The sequence below is a fragment of the Ictalurus punctatus genome, chromosome 16, assembly GCF_001660625.3.
Source record: "Ictalurus punctatus breed USDA103 chromosome 16, Coco_2.0, whole genome shotgun sequence".
NCBI lineage: Eukaryota > Metazoa > Chordata > Actinopteri > Siluriformes > Ictaluridae > Ictalurus > Ictalurus punctatus.
In genome coordinates this window covers 4,243,570-4,267,633 of record NC_030431.2, presented here as the reverse complement: position 1 = coordinate 4,267,633, position 24,064 = coordinate 4,243,570, and the positions used below count along the sequence as shown (strand labels likewise).

At 39.5% G+C, this 24,064-nt stretch overlaps 1 protein-coding gene across 3 annotated transcripts; it reads right to left on the bottom strand.

The window, feature by feature from the left end:
- Positions 1-369: 369 nt before the first annotated feature.
- Positions 370-24,064, bottom strand: kcnip1b (Kv channel interacting protein 1 b). 3 transcript variants are annotated; one of them, XM_047160890.2, is made up of 8 exons: positions 23,313-24,064; positions 4,636-4,760; positions 3,806-3,875; positions 2,700-2,770; positions 2,503-2,610; positions 2,125-2,229; positions 1,967-2,029; positions 370-1,532 (listed from the first exon to the last, which is right to left on the bottom strand). In XM_047160890.2, exons 1-8 carry the CDS (start codon positions 23,398-23,400, stop codon positions 1,485-1,487), a joined length of 678 nt encoding a protein of 225 aa, XP_047016846.1. In that variant the 5' UTR covers positions 23,401-24,064; the 3' UTR covers positions 370-1,484. The 3 variants fall into 3 exon arrangements, with proteins under 3 accessions (XP_047016846.1, XP_017345473.1, XP_017345474.1); XM_017489984.3 differs by lacking the exon at positions 23,313-24,064 and adding an exon at positions 13,785-13,951; XM_017489985.3 differs by lacking the exon at positions 23,313-24,064 and adding an exon at positions 9,999-11,193.

The window sequence follows — 24,064 nt, the reverse complement described above, 5'->3', positions numbered from 1 at the left end:
ATAACTTGCCTGTAACAGCCGTGGTCTTCTTTAACAATAGTCTCTGCCTTTACGAGAATATTATGTATGTATGTATGTATGTATGTATGTATGTATAGATATATATATAAAAAAACTAGCCATCGTCTTTCCCTAAGCGGCTAGATAAGGGTCTTACTGATTACCCGGATGAGGAGATGGCGCGAGAACCTGACATAATTTTTTTTTTTAATAAAAAGTTTATAGGATTATGACAAAAACCCTAACCCTATTATTAAACCCATGAAGCATTTTTTAATGCTTTATTATAATGATTTATTAAGTGAAGAATATGAGCATATACTGCACATCAGTGGATTTGATGATTGTAATGAATGAACAAAGACACCATTTTAAAGATGTTCACAAATTTTTTTATTCCAATATCTAAGTAAGACGGAGCATTATACAGCAGTAGGAGGTTCTTCAGATCTGTCGGTCTCACTATGTATCTCCTTGTGTGGCTATTTTCCTTTCTGTTATGATTTATTAATAATGATATACATAAAATAATTTATGCACATTTTTTGTCTTTGATGAAAATGAATGAAAAAATACTGAGCTGGATTGTCATTAGGTGAAACTGATGATAACACTTTACCTTCATGCACACACACACACACACACACACACACACACACACACAGAGAGAGAGAGAGAGAGAGAGAGAGAGAGAGAGAGAGAAATTTAGCATGAATGGTATGGGGTCATTGAGAGGACAGACACGTAACAGGACAAACTGAAGACAAACTGGAATAACCATAAGCAATACGATAAATACACAACAAGGCAAGACATCCAAACATTTTCTACGGATTCCAAATGCAATAATTAAAACATTTAACCATTTAATGCATAAATAAACATATGAGGCTTGTATATATTATATTACATCGGCCAACATTCAAGTAGCTGAAGGTTAAAACATGCATAACTCTCAGCAAACAGTACATCACTGTGTTTTAGATGCAGTTCAGCTCCTTCACAGATAGATGGAGTCCTCGAGTCATAGCGCCAAAAGCCTGAATGTGGCCTTTACAGTACAAGTTCACGTTTGCTGTTTGATTTGTAACACTTTGAAGAGTTTATAACGTGAAAAGCAGGTGACGCTAGGAAACGTCTGAGCATTTAAGAAAGAAACTTTCCACCAAGTCTCAAGTGCCCACTTTGTTAGCATATGGCTAAGTTGTAGAACGGTAGAGAGAATTAGGGGTTGATATCCTTCTCTTTCTCAGGGAAGGAGGGAGTCCATGGTGTCCGTCTGATCATCAGCCTTCTTTCAGAGTTTGATACAGTACATAATCTTAATAGGCTGCTCGCTGTGATAGTGTTGATCCATACACATAAGCTATGCTCACATGTAAACATTTTAGAAAGCATGTGCAAATATTTAAATATTTTATTTTCCTCCATCTCTATGGTTTTCTCTTTCACACATACACAATCTCTCTTGCTCTCTCTGAGCTTTACATCACGTTTTCGAAGAGCTGCATGGATCTCATCATGGTTTCATCCTAATTTGGAACAGAAAAGAAACACAATAACTATGTAGAATACAATAATAAATATAATTCAGTATCATTGGATTCATTACATTGCCATTGTGATTATTCATTATTCAATTGTGAACATTCACGTTCAAACATCAACTTTCTTCATCAAACACCAACATTTACCAACAAACACTACCATTTCACCATGAAACACCAATGATCATGATCAAACACCAACATCCTCCATCAAACATCTATATTCACCATCAAACACCAACATTCACCAGTTTAACGCTTGTATTTAGCTTTATAGAATCCAATAAAAGAACTGGCGAGCAAAACTTGATGGTGGAGAACATTGTTTAAGCTTTACAGCAAGGTTTGGTGCTGTTTGATGGAGAATGTTTAATCATTGTGCTCTGGGCTATAGGATGCTGGAAAGAACTGGTACCTACTTCCTGGCATGCTAGGATAAACTCTTCCAATGTCACAACACCATCTTTGTTCTTGTCCATTTTCTGTGAAATCAGGACATAACAGTATTTATGCAACAACTAGTGTTTATGTCATAGTGTTTATGACAGTACCATTGTCCTGATTTATTAACACTGACCTGGAAGAAGGCGTCCACATGCTGCTTGGGGACGTCTCCTTTCAGAGCAGGATACGTGTACTTCCCCATCATATCGTAAATGGCATGCACAATCTCTGTCATCTCCTAAAAGCATTAAAAGCATGGAAAAATATGTCATGTTAATCCCAAATCCATCCAATCTTCATCAGTTCTCAATAGTGACATTAGCTAGCTAGTTAGTTAACTGCTAACATAGGTAATGTGACTGATACTGTCTTGATTTGGTTCAGCAATAACAGTTTTGCTATCTCGCTTTCTGGGTAACACATCTTCATTTAATAATTTACATATCAGTCATGGTTCAAAACCATGGAGCATATTTTGTGACATCACAAATCATGGAACTTTGTTATGCACTTCTTTGCTGATGCATCCATCTCGATTGATGTCATACAGATGAAAAGTCCACTCCAGTTTCTCTTGGACTGATCCCCTCAGGAGAATGGACAGACCCATCACAAACTCCTAACAGAGACCATATAATATAGTTTAAGTCATAGACAATTTACATACATGTAAATATGAAGTAGAGATCAGAAAGTGTGTCTGTCTACCTCAAACTTTATGGAGCCATTATTCGCAGTGTCAAAAGCATTAAACAGGTAGTGCGCATACGTGGTGGCATCTGGATAAAAGGGAAGGATGATGGGAGTCTTGAGTTTTGAAGAAATTCAAAATAACAAATGTAGAATACCAAAAATTATGCAATATAGCATTAGAATTGTTATATTTAACAGCGCCTATAGCAGGAAATTACATGACTTTGCATCTCCATGACTTCTGTCTAACTCGTATTATTTGCTAATGAGCTGCTTAGTAAGCTTGCTATCTGTTGGTGTGTTCAAATGAAATTGTGAGTAAAGCTTTAAAAACACATATGCTAGGCAGTCAGGAAATATTGTCACCAAGCGTGGATAATAATTTAGCTAGTTATCGGGTAAGTCTTTTTTTATAGACAATGTAAAGACACGACGGCCAATATTTACCTCAGAAAAAAGCAACATTTACCATTTCCCTCAGAAACAACATTTACCTCAGGAACATCAACATTTACCTGAGAAAAATCAACATTTAGCTCAGGAACATCACCATTTTTCTCAGAAACAACATTTACCTCAGGAACACCAATGTTTACCTCAGAATCATCAACATTTACCTCAGGAACATTTACCTAAGAAAAATCACAATTTATCTCAGGAATGTCACAATCCCCTCAGAAACATTAACTTTTACCTTACAAAGGATAACATTTACCTCTGTAGAATAAACATTTACCTCAGGAAAAAGCAACATTTACTTTAGGAATATCACAATTTCACTCAAAAACAATCATTCCCCCCCTGTAGTTACACTTAGCATCAACTGATAACCAAATTTCCAGAGCAATACTGAGAAATGTAAGTGCTACATAAAAACTTGTAAATTTTCTACTTTTTTAGTCATAAATATCACAAAAGTGCTGCATTCATATGGAATCTTCTCGTAGACATGGTAAACACATGACCATAAATCAAATTCAACACTATTCCAAACAAATGTCTTTCATTTTTCTCAATGGCTGTCACTTGTTTCAATAATTTCTAATAAGAATTCAAACACAAGGGATTTTTTGGGATGCACCAATGTCATTTTTGGAGTAAAGGGAGAAGAGAGGCTGTACCTCCATGAGGGAAGAACTGAGCATAGATGTGCTTAAACGTCTCCTCATTCACTACTCCACTCGGACATTCCTGAGGAAACACAATGGAAGAATAGATGCGTTCCCCCCCACTTGTGTTGGCAAACGTGTATTTGTGTGGTTATGTGCATTATAGCGTGTAATTTCCTGGTGTTATGACATATGGCTCTCTGAGTGTCTTACTGCAGGCTGATGCAAACGGATTAGCAACATGAGCGGCAAGGATCACTGTTCATTTGTCAAAGAAAAACAGCTTTCACTGGTGATCTGATATGAAACTTTCTTGAATAACTAGCTCAGGAAGCTAACAAAACTCCATAAAGTGTTTAATTAATTAACTCCTTTATTCATTAACATTAGCTTGTTACCTGCCTAGTTATCTAGTTGGCTATTTGGCTATTACTGTATATCCTTTCTAGATAATTAACATTTGTGCATTTTTAATAGCAGTGTTAAACTTAAAAGAAACCTAACTCAGCTCTATGTGGTATAGAAACCATAAGGTCTTTTGTTTGCTAACATTAGATATGTTGTGAGAGCAGAGATTTAGATTGTTTTAACCTAGCTAATTCCTTTTCTGAATTCTAGTGTCCTTTCTTGGACACTAAGGCCCTGATGGTTACCCCTCTATTTTAAGGTCCAACTTAACTGCCTTAATTTGACCCTTTTTCACTCTTGTATGCAACTAAAACAGTCTTGCTAGCAATCAGACAGATAGCCAGTTCATCGTAATATGCTGTAATGAGTACAGTATACTAATCACTTTAAAGTATGAGCAAAGGTAGAAAGGAGCAATGAGTGGCATGGCATACGTTTTTAAAGCCACGGTAGAGGACTTGTAGCTCCTGCTTGGTGAAATTAGTTTGCGCCTCCAGCTGATCGAGTCCTTCAGGTCGATGACACACCATGGTCATCTCCAACTCATCATCCACTTTATCTAGAGAGAAAGAGAGAGAGCGAGAGAAAGAGACAGAGAGAGATTCACACAATTATAAGTGCAATTGTGAGTCAGTTTAAACCTTGTATTTTTATATTTTTATATCTGTAGATCTGATTATTGATATCTGGATAATAAGTGATAAGATTTCCACCTCGCATTTACACTGCGTAGGAATATAGAGACCGTTATTCCTGCACATACTCAAATAAGTCATTTTGTCAGCTGTCAGCATGGTATGAGTGGAAATGGTGGATCCTTAATGTTAGTTTCATCATAAAAACAGCACATACCCCGTGCAAAGCAAAAACTGCAGGATTATTCACCCACTAACCCACCCACTCACCCTCCCACACACACCCACACACACACACACACACACACAAAACACCCTGCAGGTCCAACTCTCGAAACTGCACCCTTGTTGCACACATACAGTATATGATGGAAAGGAATCAGAGATGTGCAGAGAAAATGCACACTGGAATTGAAAGCCTGCTTGTTTTGCGTCCATTAAAGCTCTGACTGAGCAGATATTCAACAAAGCAGAGTCTAATTAACACTGACTCACTGTTCACTCAGTAGGACACTTCATTAAGAGCTCTCAGTGATCGCTAATCACTAGCTTTGAATTTCTTTTCCTGTTTTTCTCATTCGCTCTTTTTCCTGTTTCATGATTCCTGACTGAAAGCTATTTATTAATGCAGGAAGTGTCGTTCTTTTACAACTACTCGGAGTTCGACTGTGAAAACCCAACATACAACACGAAGAAACCCCACCGCGATGCCAGTTAATTAGCACTCAGAGCACGTCAGTCTGGAGGTATACATTAATTACTGACTACAGTCTTGATGTTAATGACAAATTCTCTGAAATAATGCTGACAGTATAACACAGTGCTGTCGAATTCTGAACGTCTGACTGGTCAGAATGTGCTGCGTTGATTAATTTTATCTAACTTCCAGTTTATATGAATGCGCTCATTGTTATACGTTATTGTTTCTATAGTAACAGATCCACATGAAATAATGTTTTTTTAAAAGTGTGTAAACATTTATATGGTGAAGTTAAAATTTTTTTTATAAACAAATGTTTATTCAACATTCATGGAAGGAGTCTCCAGTGTCAGTGAAATCTGTGAGCTGTTATAGAGGGATATGGCCAATAGATTGGAAGAGAAAATCACTGTAGACATGTAAAAGTGGAATGATTCCACACACTTATTAAATTATTTTTCCTTTTTGAATGTAATAGTCTTCTGAATCCGGCGTGCTGAACTCTTAAAACCCAACGCTGTAGACTAGTCATGTTAATAAGATTCAGTCTTTACAATTTGTATCGTAAAGTTTACGATGACATGGACCAAGAAAGCAAATAAGCAAACACTTGGAGTGTCTCAGATGGAGTGGCTAAGCTACAGCATTTGCTTCTCCAGTCCTACATTAAGTCCCTTGCCACCCTCATTTCTAATCCCTCCAACTGCATCTCTCAGCTTCCGTTACCATAGAGACGCCTCAGCCGCCCTCAGCATCCGCAGTCAGTAAATAATAATCGCGTGCAACAGCTGGGAATCAGATGCAGAAGTCGTTAATGAAGAGCGGCACTGCGAGTCTCATGATCCTTTACACTTCAGTGCTCGGCCCTCTTGTCAGATCCCTCTGATGTGCTGTCGTTATTCCCAGAGGGAGATCAGCCGAGATTCACAGTTAGCTGTGTAATTGAACCCGCTGTGCGGATTTCTCAATTATAAATGACTCAAGGGAAAGATATTTTAAAACATCACCAATTAGCTCCACCCAGAACACGCCCCCCTGATTATTTCTAGCTCCTGTTCGTCATGATTAGCATGGGATTGTTTCGTTAGCAAGCGTTTATCCATCCTTGCTTTGTATTGTGCTTTTGTGAAGCCTTGTGTCTGTTCCTATTGAAAATCTCTACAAAACAAACCACAGAGTTGCTGTTTTTTTTTTTTAAACATCAAACGTTAAGAAGGTCAATTATATTGCTTCTTTTCATTATCACTTACAGGGAACTGGGAGAAGGGGAGGAGAAGGTGCTAGAAAAATGTAACAGATGAAAGTGAGGTGAAGACGGAACTGTGAATCACATTCAGCTGACAGATCTGCGGAAGAACAACTTCGGTTCTGAAACCGGCGCTCTTGTCTAATTCATTTAGTTTATATTTATTTAGAGCATTTGTTTACAGCCCCAATTCCGAAAAAGTTGGCACAGTATGGAAAATGAGAAAAAAACAAACAAATAAAAAGAGTCATTTGAAAATTCAGTTCATCCTGTACTGTATTGAAAACAGATTATTTGATGTTTTACTTTCTGAATTCAATTTATTTTTGAAAATATACACTCATGTCAAATTTGATGACTGCAGCACACGCCAAAAAAGTTGGGACAGTCGACTGTTTACCGCTGTGTAACATCACCTTTTTGTGCTGAGTGAAGAATTAGCAAGTGGAATTTTCCCCCTTTCATCCATTATGCATTTCTTCAGCTGCACAACTGTACATGGCCTTCGTTACCTTATTTTGCGCTTCATAATGCGCCTCAATCGGAGAGAGGTCAGGACTGCTTGTATAGTAAAGCTTTAACCTGCATCTGTGGATGCAGTGGCGAATGGTGTTAACTAACAAAGGTTTGCCAAAGTATTCCCGAGCCCATGTCAGGATATCCATTACAGACTCATGACGGTTTTTAAGACAGTGACGTCTGAGGGATCGGAGATCACGCGCATTCAGAAGTGGATTTCAGCCTTGCCCTTTACGCACCGAGATGTGACAGGATTCCTTAAAACTTTTAATTATATTGTGCACTCTAGAAGGTGAAATGCCCAAAATCCTACCGATTTGTCACTGGGGAATGTTCTTCTCAAGTGTTGGATTATTCGCTGATGCATCTGTTGGCAGATTGGCGAGCCTCGACCCATCCTTGCTCTTGAAGGAATAGGCCTTTTTTTTTTTTTTTTTTTTAAAAAAAAAAGCTCCTTATATACTATGATTAGATGATTGCCTCACCTGTTTCACATCACCTTCTTATTTCAACTAGTCAGATCGCTATTAGTCCTAAATTGACCCGTTCCAAATTTTTTGGAACGTGTTGCATGCATCAATTTCAAAATAAACATTTGCAGTTGATTAGGTAAAATATGAAATACCTTGTCTTTATATGTTTTTTGTTTAAGTACAAGTCAAAGTACACTTACAAATCATGCCTCTTTGTTCTTATTAGCATTTTCCATACCGTCCCAACTTCTTCAGAATTGGGGTTGTGATATTAATGGACCAACCACAGGTTGGTCCATTAAGTAAATAAGGAGGACAAGGAGGATTGTAATTATAAAGAAGTAAAATGGGAATGTGATAGTGTTTATGCATTAATCTGGTTAATTAAACTAATTAACCTAATTAAACTAATTAACCACTGCAGTTGTGGAGTGCGATCACTGGTTAATGGAAATACGACACCTGATAATGGCTTTAAATTTACATATAAAAATGACCTACACACACATTTCTTAACCACCCAATGATTTTTTCCCCTCTCCATTAGCTCCAATGCCATCAAGCATGCTTTTATATCTTTGATACATTTTGTTCATATTTCATATTCTTCTTCTTCCTGCTATACATTAGACACTGATCAGACTCGCGCTGTGCATCAGCAGGTCATCACTCAGCTCTCCAGCACGAGCTCGGACATTTTTAAAGCTCCTGTAGAGCTACTGATGCCAGACGTCCGATTTAGAGCTCACAGGGGAGTGTGTGCGTTCACGAGCAGCTGTCTGCTAATGTAGGAATGTCGGAATGTTAAAGTAGATTCAGACCACAGTGCCTAACTGTACAGTTCTGGATTCTGATGGGTCAAGAGGTGGTGATTATCCCTGACAGCAGTGCAGCTGTAAATCACAGGTTTATGTATATTAAAGCGCTCGTTCTAATACGTTATCGTTTCTATAGTAACAGCTCATTCACACGGCGAACGCTCTACATCAACGGATTTAAAAACAAAACAAAACGTGTAGTCGTTGATACGGTGAAGGAAATGTTTATTTGACGTTTATGGAAGGAGTCTCCAGTGTCAGCGCTTTGTTACAGTCAGAGGTAAAGCTGTAACTTTTCAGACATCTTCAGGACAGAGGAGTTTACCGCTCTTTGCCGTGGTGTTGTTTTTTTGTCTTGTAAACGTCAAGAGAGAGAATTTTTTTTTTCTTTATAGTTACTTTTAACTACATGTAACTATAAACAGAGTTTCGTCCTTTAATCAAATTACTGTGGTGTAAGTGGAATAAATCACTTCATGCATCACACCACTCAGTGCCGTGTTACGTTCCTTACTTGGCTCTGCCCACTATTTGACACGTTTAGCAAGAAATCAAACATGTTATTTTGCTCCAGTGAGACACAGATGTTCATAGCATGTCTTTTCTTATACAAGTTTATACGTGCTTTCACACACCCACACCCACACACACACACACACAGCTTTAGTACAATACAGTCGGAGAGTTTGGACTTAAACATCACTATCCGTAACTTTAATATAGCCACAGTGATGGTGTGTTCTCGGTTTTACTCAGGAGCTGATTAAAGTTAACGAGTCTTAGTTTGGAGTCGATATTCGGTTCTAATAAACTGGCCCTTTCCTTTCTGAAAACCTGTCCATACCCCCCCCCCATTAGCTGAAAATGCTATATCGGTTCCCGGGTGTGGGTACCCAGTGTTTACCCTCTGTTCAGCTCAATATCAGGGTTAAACCGGTTTTAGCTGCGAATTGATGAATCGATATGACAATCTGTAATTAACGTCTTTAACATTTGCTGTGTGTTTCGCTGCAGGTGTGTGTGTGTGTGTGTGTGTGTGTGTGTGTGTGTGTGTGTGTGTTGTTGTGTTTGTTCCACGCGCTTCATCCACACGTTATCAACTCTCCCCTCCTCGGAAACCCATCACCATGACAACCATGGCTCTGAGCATGTGGACGTTAAGAGTGCCAGGGAGTGAGCGGTGTTAAACCATCCACTCACGCGCACACACACACACACACACATATAAGCATAAGATCATTTAAGATGGTGCGATCATGAGTATATGTGGTTCCCTAAATGAATGTTCTCTCTCTCTCTCTCTCTCAACATATATATATATATATATATATATATATATATATATATATATATATATATATATATATATAGACTTGTGTGTGTGTGTGTGTGTGTGTGTGTGGTACCTCTGGTGGTCTGTCTCTGTTTGGTCTGCATGGTCAGCATGCCCACCACCGCTCCCATGTTGGCACCGTCCTCAAAAATAATCCACTCTCTCTGTCTGTCTGTCTGTCTGTCTCTCTCTCTATCTTTCAATCTCTCTGTTGCACTCTCTCCATCTGTATCTCTCCTCTCTATTTCTCTCTCTGTGTGTCTCTCTCTCTTTCCATATTTCCCTCCCTCCGTCTATCTTTCTATCTCATGTTTCTCTGTCTCTTTCAGTCTGTCTGCCTGCCTGTCTGTCTGTCTGTCTCTCTCTCCCTCACATTTACTTGTGAATGAATGAGAGGTGACAAATTTTCTTCTCCTGATGAACCCAAGTGGGTTGAACGCTCCTCCCACACATCCCTCCTCCTGTGTTCCCCTGCTCCCTCTCTCTCTCTCTCAGTCATTCTCTCTCCCTCTCTCTCTTTTTCACGCTCTTTCCTTCTTCTCTCTCTAACCCTCATTCCTCTTTCTCCATACTCTCACTCCATCTCTTTCCTCTTTATCCTTCTTTTTATTTCCCTCTTTCTTCTTCTCCATCTCCTTCTTTCGATTTCTTTCCTTTTCCCACCTTTTGTCATCCCCTCTACCCCTTTCTCTTTCCGTCTTCCTTTTCCTTTGTTCCTCCATCTTGATTAACTCTTTCTCCCTTTATCATCCCTGCTCCCTCTATTCCCCCCTTATCCCTTTTTCTCTTCCCCGATCTTCTCATTTTCTATCTTCCCTTTTTTATCCCTTCCCCTCTATTTTTCTTTTCTCTTTCGGTCTCTTTCCTTCCTTCCCAGTCACCATATTCTTCCGCTCTCCTTCCTCATTGCTTTTCCTTTCTGTATTTTCCTCATTCTTTTTCTCATCCTCTCCATCTCTCCCTCCTTTTCCCATCTCTCATGTTTACCACTATATTCACTACTTCTGTTCATACCTTCCTCTTTTCTCTATTCTAATCTTCTTTCTTTCTTCATCTCCATCTCCTTATTAGTTCTCTCCCTACATCCCTTTCTTTAACGCTTTTCTTTCCCTTCTTCCTTCTTGGTTTTACTTCTTTCCCTCTTCATCTTTCACTCCCTCGCCTTAGTTTCTCTATTTCTTTAACAATCTCTTCATCCTTCTTTTCTCTCTGTCTTTCTCTTCTCTTGTTTCTCTGTCTATAACCACTGTTGCACGGGCAAGCTCAGTGTGTGTGTGTGTGTGTGTGTGTGTGTGTGTGTGTGTGTGTGTGTGTGTTGTGTGTGCTCCACCACACAGAACGAATTTCCATAATTTTCATCTCGACTTTGCTCCCTACGCAATGCCCCAGTACATACACACACACATACACACACACAGTGGTGAGTCATGTTGTTGACTGCTGTGTCTCACAATTTTTAATGCTAGTTAGAAAATGTGTGTGTGTAAGAGAGAGAGGGTGTGTGTCTTAAACCTTCCAAGTATCTCTATATTTTTAGACACAGAGAGACCGAAAAAAAAACAGATGGATAGACAGAGAGAGAAAGAAATTGGAGAAAAGTGAAAAAAAAGGAGAGAAAGAAAGCAAAAGAAAGAGAGGAAAAGTAGAATGAAAGAAAGAACGTGAGAACGAAGGAAAGAGAGGAACAGAATAAGGAAAACACAGGGACTGAGATATTAGCTAGCTAGTTCAGCTAAGCTAATGATTAATTGTTTTATAAGTAGCCTTAACCTGTAGATAATGTTAGCAACAACACGGTCAATTCAGTTAGAGTTGTAGATTTGATATTTAATTCAGCCACAAACACAAATAAATAACCATTAGCCGTTGCTAATAATAGCGCTTTAGCATTAGCATTGCTGACGCAGTCTGTTTTTAGCCAAGCGATAATTTAATGTTCATGTGATTTGTACATTATTATTATTTTATTACACTTGTTTTATACAAATGACGTTACAGAGATGTTGAGTGTGTGATGATTTAGTCATTTGGTTTACACCATGCTAACTCGTAGCTGTAAGGTTTCAGTAGCACACGTTAGCCTTTTAGCTGCAGTGCTAAATCTTTAGATTCAGGAAAAACTCTTTTGGGAGTGTGTCTTCTTTTCTTTACTCATGTTGCGTAAGACGGAGACGAGACAATATGTTTCCTAGAGGCGTAAACATACACACACACACACACACACTCACACACACACACGGGCACGATCCCCTGAGTGTTGATTGCAGTCAACACTTCAGTCGAGCTAATCGCGCTTCCTGTCAGGCTGCCCAGAAACTCGTAACGCTTTTGGCTCGATCCCCAAATTTCACATCGTTCTCTTCACCTCCTGACTCACTATTCAGCAGCAGCGTCAATAACACTGCCACCAGCTTCCTCTTCCTCCCCCTCATCCTCTTCCTCTTCCTCCTCCTCCACACTCTCTCTCTTTTCCCTCCAATATTTTATTCTCTTATCATTTACTTACACATATCCCTCCGCCTCCTCCTCACCATCCTCTTCCTCCTCATCCTCTCTCTCTATCTCGGCTCTTTTCATTAAAAAGCAGCTCGGGGCCAATTGCAAGCTTAATCCATTCGGAGGAGGCAGTGATGAGATGTGTTTATTAAACCGCGGAGAACAGGATGGAGCCTGGAGCGCAACATGCTAGTTAAAAAAATGTTCAAAAACCTTTTTGAACTCACAAAGGATTTCTCAGATATTTCTCGAGGTAGCTTCTGCTAGCCAAGTAGGTCCATCTTGTGAAAGAGCTTCCAGTGTTTATTCTAAATTTGACTAAGTTTCCTTAAAAATAATTAGATTTTTCGACACATTGTGTTTTTTTAAAAATGTATTTATCTTCGCTTATGGTCAAAATATCAACGTTGGGCACTTATTGGATTCCGCCATGTTTTTCTTAAAGGAATGTTACATTTACTTTGCCAAGTGGAAGATACATTCTAATCGTACAAAAGACTTCCTCTTGAAGGACCACGGTACAGTTTAGGATCTTTATCCGGACATCTTTTTGAGCTGCGCCACCCGGAGGAAAGTGCTACCTGCCCTCTTCCACATACACGAGCGCTCAGATCTCTACGTGTCCCTGTGATTGACGGGGGAGCGAGACTAAGCCCCTCCCCCACAGAGAGCACAGCCAGGATTCGAACTCTCTGCCACTCAGGAGCCGTAAACCACTAACAGGGTGTCCCAAAAGTCTCCATACATAGCGGAACAGTAACACTTACACATTTAACATATATAAACAATATATATATATATATATGTTTTGTTAGGCTTTAAAATGCCTTTGACAAAAGAAGTGCGTTTTGAAATCGCCCTCATGGCCGGATCGGGACGGTCGTGATGGACTTTAACAGGAAACATGGCGAGCACATCACACACACGAGACTGTCGCCAAACTTATTAACACATTCAAATATACTGGAAGTGCTGTTCGACCGACCGAGAAGAAGTGGACGTCCACGAGACGGACATCCGCTGATGAAGGCACAACCGACGTGGTGCTGGTGTACATAGTCCCATACAGTAGCCTATACACAGAGACTTTTGGGACACCCTGTATATTTGGTAGTACGCACAATAAAAAAAATAACTGCAGTAGGATTGGTCAAATTTTCTTTTTGAGTTTTTTTTAATGTCACGTCAATCCATGGTGTGATTCAAAAGTGCCAGTGTGAAAGAAAACATAAACACTAACACAAACATAAGAACATTAAAAGGCAACTAGAAATCAGCCGCATATCTGGACATTTATGGACGAGTAAAGGATTTGATGAAATGGGATTAAGCTTGTGGTATAAAGCAGCGGAGGTGTTCTTACCTGACCTGCAGTGAGACCGGGTCACCTGTGCACTCTGCAGCGAGAACGTCCCGAACATTACACCCATCTCCACTGGCATACACAATCAAACTTCACTCGGATTCTGAGCGTCTCTAACGCTGATGGAGCTGTGTTTGTACTGCTGGTTTCTCTTTCCTCCCACTCTTCTCTCGCTCTCTCTCTCTCTCTCCCTGACCTGTTTCTCACTGCGTTCATCATAACTGTCTTCCTTGAACCCATCACAAATCTCTCTCTCTCTCTCTCTCCCTCCCTCCCTCCCTCGCAATGTCTCTTTTCTCTTTTATCTTCCACCGTTCTCCACCTCTGCCTTTCCTTTTATCTGTCGTTTATATAATCACGTCTCAAAACCTACTCTTTCGACTTTACTTTGCCGTAACACTCTTACAGGAAAAAAAAAAAATGCTCCAAGTTTTATTTTGTAATGGTAATCCAAGTGAACTTTGAAAAAACAAACAAACAAAAACCAACAACTAAAAACATTTTAGTTTAAGCTCCTACAACCCCAATTCCAAAAAAGTCGGGACAGTATTGAAAATGCAAAAAACAAAACAAAAAAAAACAAACCCAAACAAACCAAAAGAGACATTTGGAAATTCGGTTATTTGATGTTTTACTTTGTGAATTTAATTTCTTTTTGAAAATATATGCTCCTTTCAAATCTGATAACTGCAACACATTGCAAAAAAGTTGGGACAATTGACTGTGTAACATCACCTTTTCTTTTAATAACACTTATTAAGAGTTTGGGCGCTGAGTGAAGACACCAGTTGGTTACGATTAGTGAGCCGAATCGCTAAACACATCACAGATATTTCAACATAAATGCATTGCATGTGTTTCAGGGTTTCCTTCCCAAATGTTTATCCCAATGTAGTTAATCAGCCAGTACTGAAGTTTGCATGATTGGTTTATTTATTTGTTTATTTATTGAGATCTGTACTGGAGCTATGAGGCTAACGTAGCAAATGGATATTTATAGCCTCCAGTTTAGCATGGCGCACTAAATGTTCCCTCAGTTGACTTTGTGGAGGTGTTCAGTGTCTCTAACAGATGTGCTGGTGGACTTTCTGACATACTGTGGACAAAAAATGCCACCAACAGAGACGACCAAGTAGCCGTAGTGCTCAATCTTGATATCCAGTACATTTCAGCTGAATGTGTTTGGAGTGAAGATGACGCTGTGTATAATTCATTTCCGTCTGGATTTTAGCGCCCTGGCATGACGCTGTGTAATCAACACGTCTGTCTTATAATAAACTACTTTTGTTAAAACATCTGTTAAAGGCTCATACCCGTACTCGATTCCTCTTTTAGAACATTACTGGTTTTAAATTGCTGCAGTAAAGTTATGTACGTGTTAGAGATTAATTCAAGATTAGCCTGAAAGGACTATTAAGTGAGCTGCTTTCAAGGCTAGAGACAGTGTGAACACTAAAAAACAAAACAAAACTGAGTTCTCTTTCTCTCAGCACACTTTCTGCTCTACTTCCTGGTCTACACGTGGTTCACAATCCCTGTGCAGAACTGAGCTCAGTATTAGTGCTGTGCTGCTCTCTGCTGGTTAATCAGTGGTACTGACGAACAAGTACAATATTCTATTCGAGCGGAAGTCAAATATAAACATTAAAACTGTGACAAAAAATATATATATAGAATTGAATAATAAAAATAAATATGCTCTTGAGTATATCTATTTGCAAAAAAAAAAAAAAAAAAAATTATGAAGGTTTTCACTCACCTGTATACTTTTGTACTACTATTTTTTGTATACTTGTATATATTTTTGTAGATAATACAACCCTTTTAACCAAATTTACAGATTGGAAATAAATGATTAACACTGAAAAGTAGATTTGAAGTAAATGAATAGAACGTCCCTAATGTCCTCATGTCATTAGCTTGGATGCTAGTTAACCACATTTGGAGCATTTGCTAATTTTATGCTACAAACTTAGCTAAAAGCTCAATACTGTTAGCTGTTTGAGAGCAAAACATCTCATCAGCAATGAAACCTTGAAAAATTGCAAAACTGTTGCCCGAGATCGATGTTGTTGTTGTCGTCATTTCATTTATTTATTTATTTATCTATCTAATTTTTTTTTTTTTTTTTTAAGAAAGATTAAGTTTAACAGAAGGTTTCCATGCTGGAAAATTCACTCTCACACACTTCTGGTTGCTGATGTTCTAAGATAAAACCAGCAGGGGGCAGCATTTCCCAACATTTCCTCCTCCATCACTGCTGTGTGTTTCAGATTGATCCTAAGAGAAATTTATAATCTCTAATGCTCACACACTTTAGTTGATCATTTTATCAATTAAAACTGATTTTATCAATTAAAACCGATACTGATTTCACCACTATACTTCTCTATCATGTCGTCGTCTCTTATCTCAGCCAATCAGATCTCACAGGATGCAGGAGAAAGGCCACAAATAATACATGTATTATTTAAAAAATACATTATTATTTGTTATTACTTATTATTGCTATTCAATTTTTTTTATTGCAGTAGAGTTATTTTCAGTGTCCTTTTCATTATTAAATAAATGATTAAATATGAATATTACACTATGCATTTTTATAATGATATTGACTGTTAAATAAGCGCTTTTCCCATCACATCAAGAGTGTATGGCTGTTGTTATTGTTGTCAGTGATATTATTTCCATTAGTGTTTATTATGGTTATTCTTATTTTTGTTCTTAGTTTTATTCATTTTATTAGTTTTATAATCATTATCACTTGTGTTTTTGTATTATTACTTGATTTGTTAATATGACTGTTTTATTGTATTATCATGTACTTTATGTGAATTAATGAGAGGGAAATAGAGAGAGAGGAATGGGGGGGAGAGAGAGAGAGAGAGAGAGAGAGCGAGAGTGCGAGAGAGAGGGAGAGATGGGGGGATGAGTGCTGGTGAAAAGATGCAGACGATAAAAATAAACTGGATGAGGAAGAGGATTACATAAAGAGGGAGGAGAAGTGCTTTAAAAATTAAATGAGGGAACACGCATATACACTGTCAACTCCAATCCGATCTAAAATTAGAGAGTGTACATGTACACACACACACACACACACACACACACACACACACACACACACACACAGAAGGATTCCTTTCTTTTCCTCTGTATGTGTGTGTGTGTGTGTGTGTGTGTGTGTGTATTACTCTCTCACCTGAGTCACCCACAACAGAAATAAAGGTATCATTTTCTCTCTCTCTCTCTCTCTCTCTCTCTCTCTCTCTCTCTCTGTCTGTCTCTCATTATAACCTGGTTAAAGAACTGTTGTTAAACCTACTAAAGAATTGTTGTTAATGATGGGCTGTTCACGGTTACCATAGCAACCCATACCATAGCAACTTTACGAACAAGCCAAATCCCAGTAGATTTTAAAAACACCCCCCACACAGTGCAGTTACCACCAGCCACCAAATACACTTTCCTTCTGTGCTATTTCCTGTTTTTCACCATTACCCTACAATGTGGAAAAGTAGGTGGATGTGTCATACTTTTTATCTGTTTATAGTTACGTTTAAAATTGTGGAACCTCTCTCTAAGAACCTCATGAAAGATAGTTCCTGTTCTCACTGTTACTTTACAGCAGCTGTCAACAGTCGTTCCCTCTCCAGCCTCTCTCTCTCTCTCATCATGTTATACCACTTTCCTGTCTCCAAGTTACAGCTTTAACTCTGACTGATTCAAAGTGCTGACACTGGAGACTCCTTCCATAAATGTTAAATAAACACCTCCTGACAGAAAACCTCTCCATAAACACTGACTACACACGTTTCTACCATACACGTCCCTGTGAACGAGCTGTTACTATAGAAACGGTAACGTATCAGAATGAGCGCATTAATATAAACCCATGCTACTGTCAGAGCTGTAGTTTCTGTAAAGAAATAAAGGAAATTTTCCTCACAATCTCAAAAATGTATAAATAAACATTTTGATCTTTGACCAGTTTTGGTCTTTGTAAAGAGATACAAATATGTGTTACGTACATTTATCTATCTCATCATGCATAGTACTAATCATCACACACTTTCCCACTTTTCCATGAAAAAATGGAGAGATGAAGTGAGGGGGAAGGTCTGAGAGCACCGAGTCGGTGTGAGCGTGGCGTTGCTAATCTTACGTTTACATAACCGATCGCTGAAACTGATTTGGTGCCGATTACACTCTCCGTCACCAAGCAGAGAAACCACCAGTGAGAAAACACAGAGCTGCTGTAGCTAGAGATGGACGAAAAGAAAGTGAGTGAGATAGAGAGAGACAGAGAGAGAGAGAGAGAGAGGGTCAGGGCTGGATTTTTGCTTTTATTCTCTGAGGTGTTTCTTTCCGTCTGCCAGTTTCCACCCACACACCTGGTATGAATCGGTATTTCGACATGGGACGGCAAACACACGACACGTTCAAGCTGTGAGAACTGTGTTGCTAGGCAACTAGGCAATCCAGACACCAAACGTTAACTAGCTACCGACTGAACCCATGATTTCGACCTAAGATTTAGTTAGCGAACAGCAGACAGCGACAGCAAACAATGAAACGAAACGGTCAGGAACGTCAACGCTTCCCCAAGAAAATTCCTAACAAAATGCTGCGTGTGACCGAAACCAACTGCAGTTCCACTGAGCATCGAATGCTAGCCTAAATTCCACGAGTTCTGCCACATTGAGAAGTTTCAACATGTCATGTTCATGTTGCTGGTGCACAATCACTGAGGAAAATATGTAAAGAATAAAACAGTGAGGAAAATTATTGACATCTGTGTGGTGTGATGAAGTGAAGCTACTGTTAGCACCCTGAAGTCCTGAAATGTTTTGTTCCTCTTACACCACATCACCGTATCAACAATTCCACATGTCTTTTGAAAAATCAGTTCACGCTGTCCGTTGCACAAGCCGCTGTTACTATAGAAACAATAACGCATTCGAACAGACGCACTAATATAAACCTGCGCTACTTTCAGAACTGTTGTTATAGAACATTAATCAACACCGTCTGACCAACCACAATCCAGCGTGCCTTGTGGTTTAAGAGAAATCTGTAGCCAACGTGGTTGTTAATGTTCAAACATAACACTCGCTTCACCGAGCGAGTGTGTACATGAACTTGTTTTCTTCATCATTTTCCTCACTTCGTGCTGCCATGGCAACAAGCCGCAATGCTAATAAAAGTGAGGGCATTAATCACAAACAAAAAAAAAAACAGAAAGAAGAAAATTTGATGTGCAAGAGATCACACTTTTCACAGGAGACATAATAATGTGCTGCTGTTATACTCATGCAGAAATAAGAGATAAGGTGATTTTTCGTTAGCTTAATTGTCGTGTCTGTGATTAAGAAATAAATTAGCGTGCAGCACATCATACGACAGTATCAGAGTTATTATTGACGAGGAGGCGTTTATTAACTTGTTGTCCCGCCTTAAAGGGAAGAGAGATGATGTTTATGGATCATTCTGGAGGATTTGGGAAGTTGGCAGAAATATAGAAAATTCTAAAAGGTTCACAAACTTTCAAGCACCACTGTAGTGTATATGATGATTCCTGAGAAACAGGATGCTTCGGACGAAACCAAAGACCTTCGTTCACCTCAACGTTTCAGCAATATTTTTGCTTACACAGCTGTCAACGCCCTTTTTGTCCGGATATATATATAATTATATATACAGAAATATGTACAGTGTCTTGCATAAGTATTCACCCCCTTGAACCCCCCCCCCCCCCCCCCCCCCCCCCCCCCAACACAGGTAGTGTTACAACCTGGACCTCAAATGGGGTTCATTGGGATTATACTGTATGTCATAAACCTACACAGAAACAGAAGACCAAGCACTGATCAAAACAAGTCCAGGACAAGGTCCTGGAAAAAGTATCAGTCAGTGTTTGGTTATAAAAATAAAACCATTCGAAATGTAAATGATTAAAACATGAAAAGAATACGGCACAAACGTGACTCTGCGTAGAGGAGGCCATCTGCTAAAAGTCAGTGACTGGCAAAAGAGGGGAATAGATAACGAAGCACTCAAAAGCCCACCGGTAACGCGGAACAAGATCCTACCACCACCATGCTTCACTGGGGGTATGCAATCACAATCTCTCTCTCTCTCTCTCTCTCTCTCTCTCTATATATATATATATATATATATATATATATATATATATATATATATATATATATATATATATATACAGTGAGGGAAAGAAGTATTTGATCCCCTGCTGATTTTGTACGTTTGCCCACTGACAAAGAAATGATCATTCTATAATTTTAATGGTAGATTTATTTGAACAGTGAGAGACAGAATAACAACAAGAAAATCCAGAAAAACGCAAGTCAAAAATGTTATAAATTGATTTGCATTTTAATGAGGGAAATAAGTATTTGACCCCTTCTCAATCAGAAAGATTTCTGGCTCCCAGGTGTCTTTTATACAGGTAATGAGCTGAGATTAGGAGCACACTCTTAAAGGGAGTGCTCCTAATCTCAGCTTGTTACCTGTATAAAAGACACCCGTCCACAGAAGCAATCAATCAATCAGATTCCAAATTCTCCAACATGGCCAAGACCAAAGAGCTCTCCAAGGATGTCAGGGACAAAATTGTAGACCTACACAAGTCTGGAATGGGCTACAAGACCATTGCCAAGCAGGTTGGTGAGAAGGTGACAACAGTTGGAGCGATTATTCGCAAATGGAAGAAACACACAAGAACTGTCAATCTCCCTCGGCCTGGGTCTCCATGCAAGATCTCACCTCGTGGAGTTGCAATGATCATGAGAACAGTGAGGAATCAGCCCAGAACTACACGGGAGGATCTTGTCAATGATCTCAAGGCAGCTGGGACCATAGTCACCAAGAAAACAATTGGTAACACAGTACGCCGTGAAGGACTGAAATCCTGCAGCGCCCGCAAGGTCCCCCTGCTCAAGAAAGCACATATACATGCCCGTCTGAAGTTTGCCAATGAACATCTGAATGATTCAGAGGACAACTGGGTGAAAGTGTTGTGGTCAGATGAGACCAAAATGGAGCTCTTTGGCATCAACTCAACTCACCGTCTTTGGAGGAGGAGGAATGCTGCCGATGACCCCAAGAACACCATCCCCACCGTCAAACATGGAGGCGGAAACATTATGCTTTGGGGGTGTTTTTCTGCTAAGGGGACAGGACAACTCCACCGCATCAAAGGGACGATGGACGGGGCCATGTACCGTCAAATCTTGGGTGAGAACCTCCTTCCCTCAGCCAGGGCATTGAAAATGGGTCGTGGATGGGTATTCCTGCATGACAATGACCCAAAACACACGGCTAAGGCAACAAAGGAGTGGCTCAAGAAGAAGCACATTAAGGTCCTGGAGTGGCCTAGCCAGTCTCCAGACCTTAATCCCATAGAAAATCTGTGGAGGGAGCTGAAGGTTCGAGTTGCCAAACGTCAGCTTCGAAAAATTAATGACTTGGAGAAGATCTGCAAAGAGGAGTGGGACAAAATCCCTCCTGAGATGTGTGCAAACCTGGTGGACAACTACAAGAAACGTCTGACCTCTGTGATTGCCAACAAGGGTTTTGCCACCAAGTACTAAGTCATGTTTTGCAGGGGTCAAATACTTATTTCCCTCATTAAAATACAAATCAATTTATAACATTTTTGACGTGCGTTTTTCTGGATTTTTTTGTTGTTATTCTGTCTCTCACTGTTCAAATAAATCTACCATTAAAATTATAGAATGATCATTTCTTTGTCAGTGGGCAAACGTACAAAATCAGCAGGGGATCAAATACTTCTTTCCCTCACTGTATATATATAGGAATATATATATTTCGATACTGTGGACTATTTTGTTCCAGGGTGTAACATTACAGTATGTGGAAAAGTATGGTAGCATAACATAGTATAGCCATGTTTATATGACGTTACCAAAATTGTTTTAAAAAAAAGTGTGTGTTGATATTATTCCTCCTTCAGCCGAGTGTGTAACGCCACTAATTTACAGCACAGAAGTGGAGTGAGGAATGTGCTTCGAGTTCACTCCGATACTTAAAAAACCCCCACCAAAAAACAAAACAAAACAAAACAAACATTAATCCATTTCTTACTGACTGTCTACAGGCGAGATGTTCCTCACATAATTCCTCTTTAAACCTGGAGTTTAATGAAACCTCAACTCTGCTCTCGCTGTGCCTCTGGGAGGACGGTGATGATGAACTTTTCTGGTTGCCATCAGAAACACACTGTCAGTGAAAGTGTGAGAAACTTCGGCATGCTGAGCAACGACCTAATGTATTATTCAGTTCTGCCGTGGTGCAGACAGCGGCACACACACACACACACACACACACACACACACACATACGTATGTGAATATACTGATAATTACAGTATATCCCCACAGCTTTCTTGAATTCTGATTCTGATTGTTTTAAAAGATCACAGCAGCTCTTGAAGGTTTATATTACTGTAATGTGCTCGTTCTAATGCTCGAATTCTCGTTTCTGTAGCAACAACTTACTGACAAAACTTGTGTAATGGTTGATAGGGTGACGCTTTCTGTAAGGAGGTGTTTATTTGACATGCATGGAAGGAGTGTCCAGTGTCAGTGCTTTGTAACAGTCAGCTGTCCGTCATCTTGAGGACAGAGGAGTTGATGTTCATATTTTGTTTATTAACCTTACAAAGAAAGAGAGAGAAGACAGAGAGAGGAGAACGAGAGAGAAGAACGAGAGAGAAGAAAGAAAAAGAAGAAAGAGAGAGGAGTAAGAGAGAGAAGAACGAGAGAGGAGAAAGAAAAAGAAGAAAGAGAGAGGAGAAAGAGAGAGAAGAACGAGAGAGGAGAAAGAGAGAGGAGAAAGAGAGAGAAGAAAGACAGAGGAGAACGAGAGAGAGAAGAAAGAGAGAAGAGAAAGAGAGAGAAGAACGAGAGAGGAGAAAGAGAGAGGAGAAAGAGAGAGGAGAAAGAGAGAGGGCTCGTGAGGGAACGACTCTTTCTAGCTGCTATAATGTAAGTAAGAACAGGAAATAGCTTTTTCAGCAGATCTTAAATGTAACTATAAATGGATAAAAAGTACGCCGTGTCATTCTTTAACAGTGAATAAACTGTGGAATAAGAGGAATGCATCATTTCCGGGCGTGCTGTTATGGGAAAATAATCAGTAGCATCAGTAACGCCACTTCATCACAGCATCCTGTGGTTGATTATTTTACTATAACAGCACAACACACTGAGTGTTTTATTCCTTACCTGAATACCATGTCATTGTTAAATGATGTAATCTCAGGAAGTAATAAACAGGAAGTAAACAAAGTATGGGAGAATCTGAGAAAATAATATCGATCCACTATAAAAAAAAATAAAGGCTTCTTCTAAAAATAAAACATTCCCTTTCTTTCTATTTTTTTTCTATGCAGATGAGATGCAAATGTAAGTAAAAAAAAACAAACAAACAAAAAAACAAAAACATTTCAGGTTTCTTAGTTTCTCTGTCCAGCAAGTGTCTTACCTTTCGCTAGTGTCCCTGAGACGAGTCTTTGGAAGGACTGGAAGAGCTTCACAAACCCCTGTCTGCAGCGGCTGGTACATCCGGCCATGGCGAGGAAGGAGGCAAAAGAGAGAGAGAGAGAGAGAGAGAGAGAGAGAGAGAGAGAGAGTGTGTGTGTGTGTGTGCGTGTGTGTGTGTGTGAGGCGCCACGGATGAGTGGAAGCTACAAGCCGCAGAAATGTCCCCCTGACAGAAGGGTCATCAGGCTGCAGGTTTTCTTCCCACGGTGCATTCAAAAAATTAATATATATTTCAAAGAAATAATAATAACTAACAAAGTTTGTGCATTATTTTGACCTTTTTGAGTCTTCCATTAAAAAAAAGTCCATGCGGATGCAACAGTGATATCCAAGCGCACTCCAAGTGCGCGCGCACGCACGCACACACACACACACACACACACACGCTTAAATCGTCCTTCCCGTCAGCGTGTTGGAAAGTTGGAGCAGGAGAAGTTGCTCTCTGATGAAACAGTTGATGAATTATAAAGCGGATGCAATAAAAAGGTGGAGGTTGTGCGCCACACACACACACACACACACATACACACACACACACCGTGCACCACACGCTCTCACCGAGACATCCGGTTCTTCTCTTTGCTGTGTGATTTTTGGACGTGTGTCCTCCTGCAGCAGAGACGCAGCGCTGCTGTGAGATCCTGCAGCACTGATGAACACTCACACACTAAACACTCTCACTCCCTCATTCCC

Coding starts and splice junctions, on each gene's coding strand:
- kcnip1b (XM_047160890.2), bottom strand. CDS start 23,400: ATGGCCGGATGTACCAGCCGCTGCAGACAGGGGTTTGTGAAGCTCTTC. Junction 2,771..3,805: donor TCAGTTCTTCCCTCATGGAG/GTACAGCCTCTC, acceptor CCTTTTATCCAG/ATGCCACCACGTATGCGCAC. Junction 1,533..1,966: donor TTATCCTAGCATGCCAGGAA/GTAGGTACCAGT, acceptor GTTCCAAATTAG/GATGAAACCATGATGAGATC.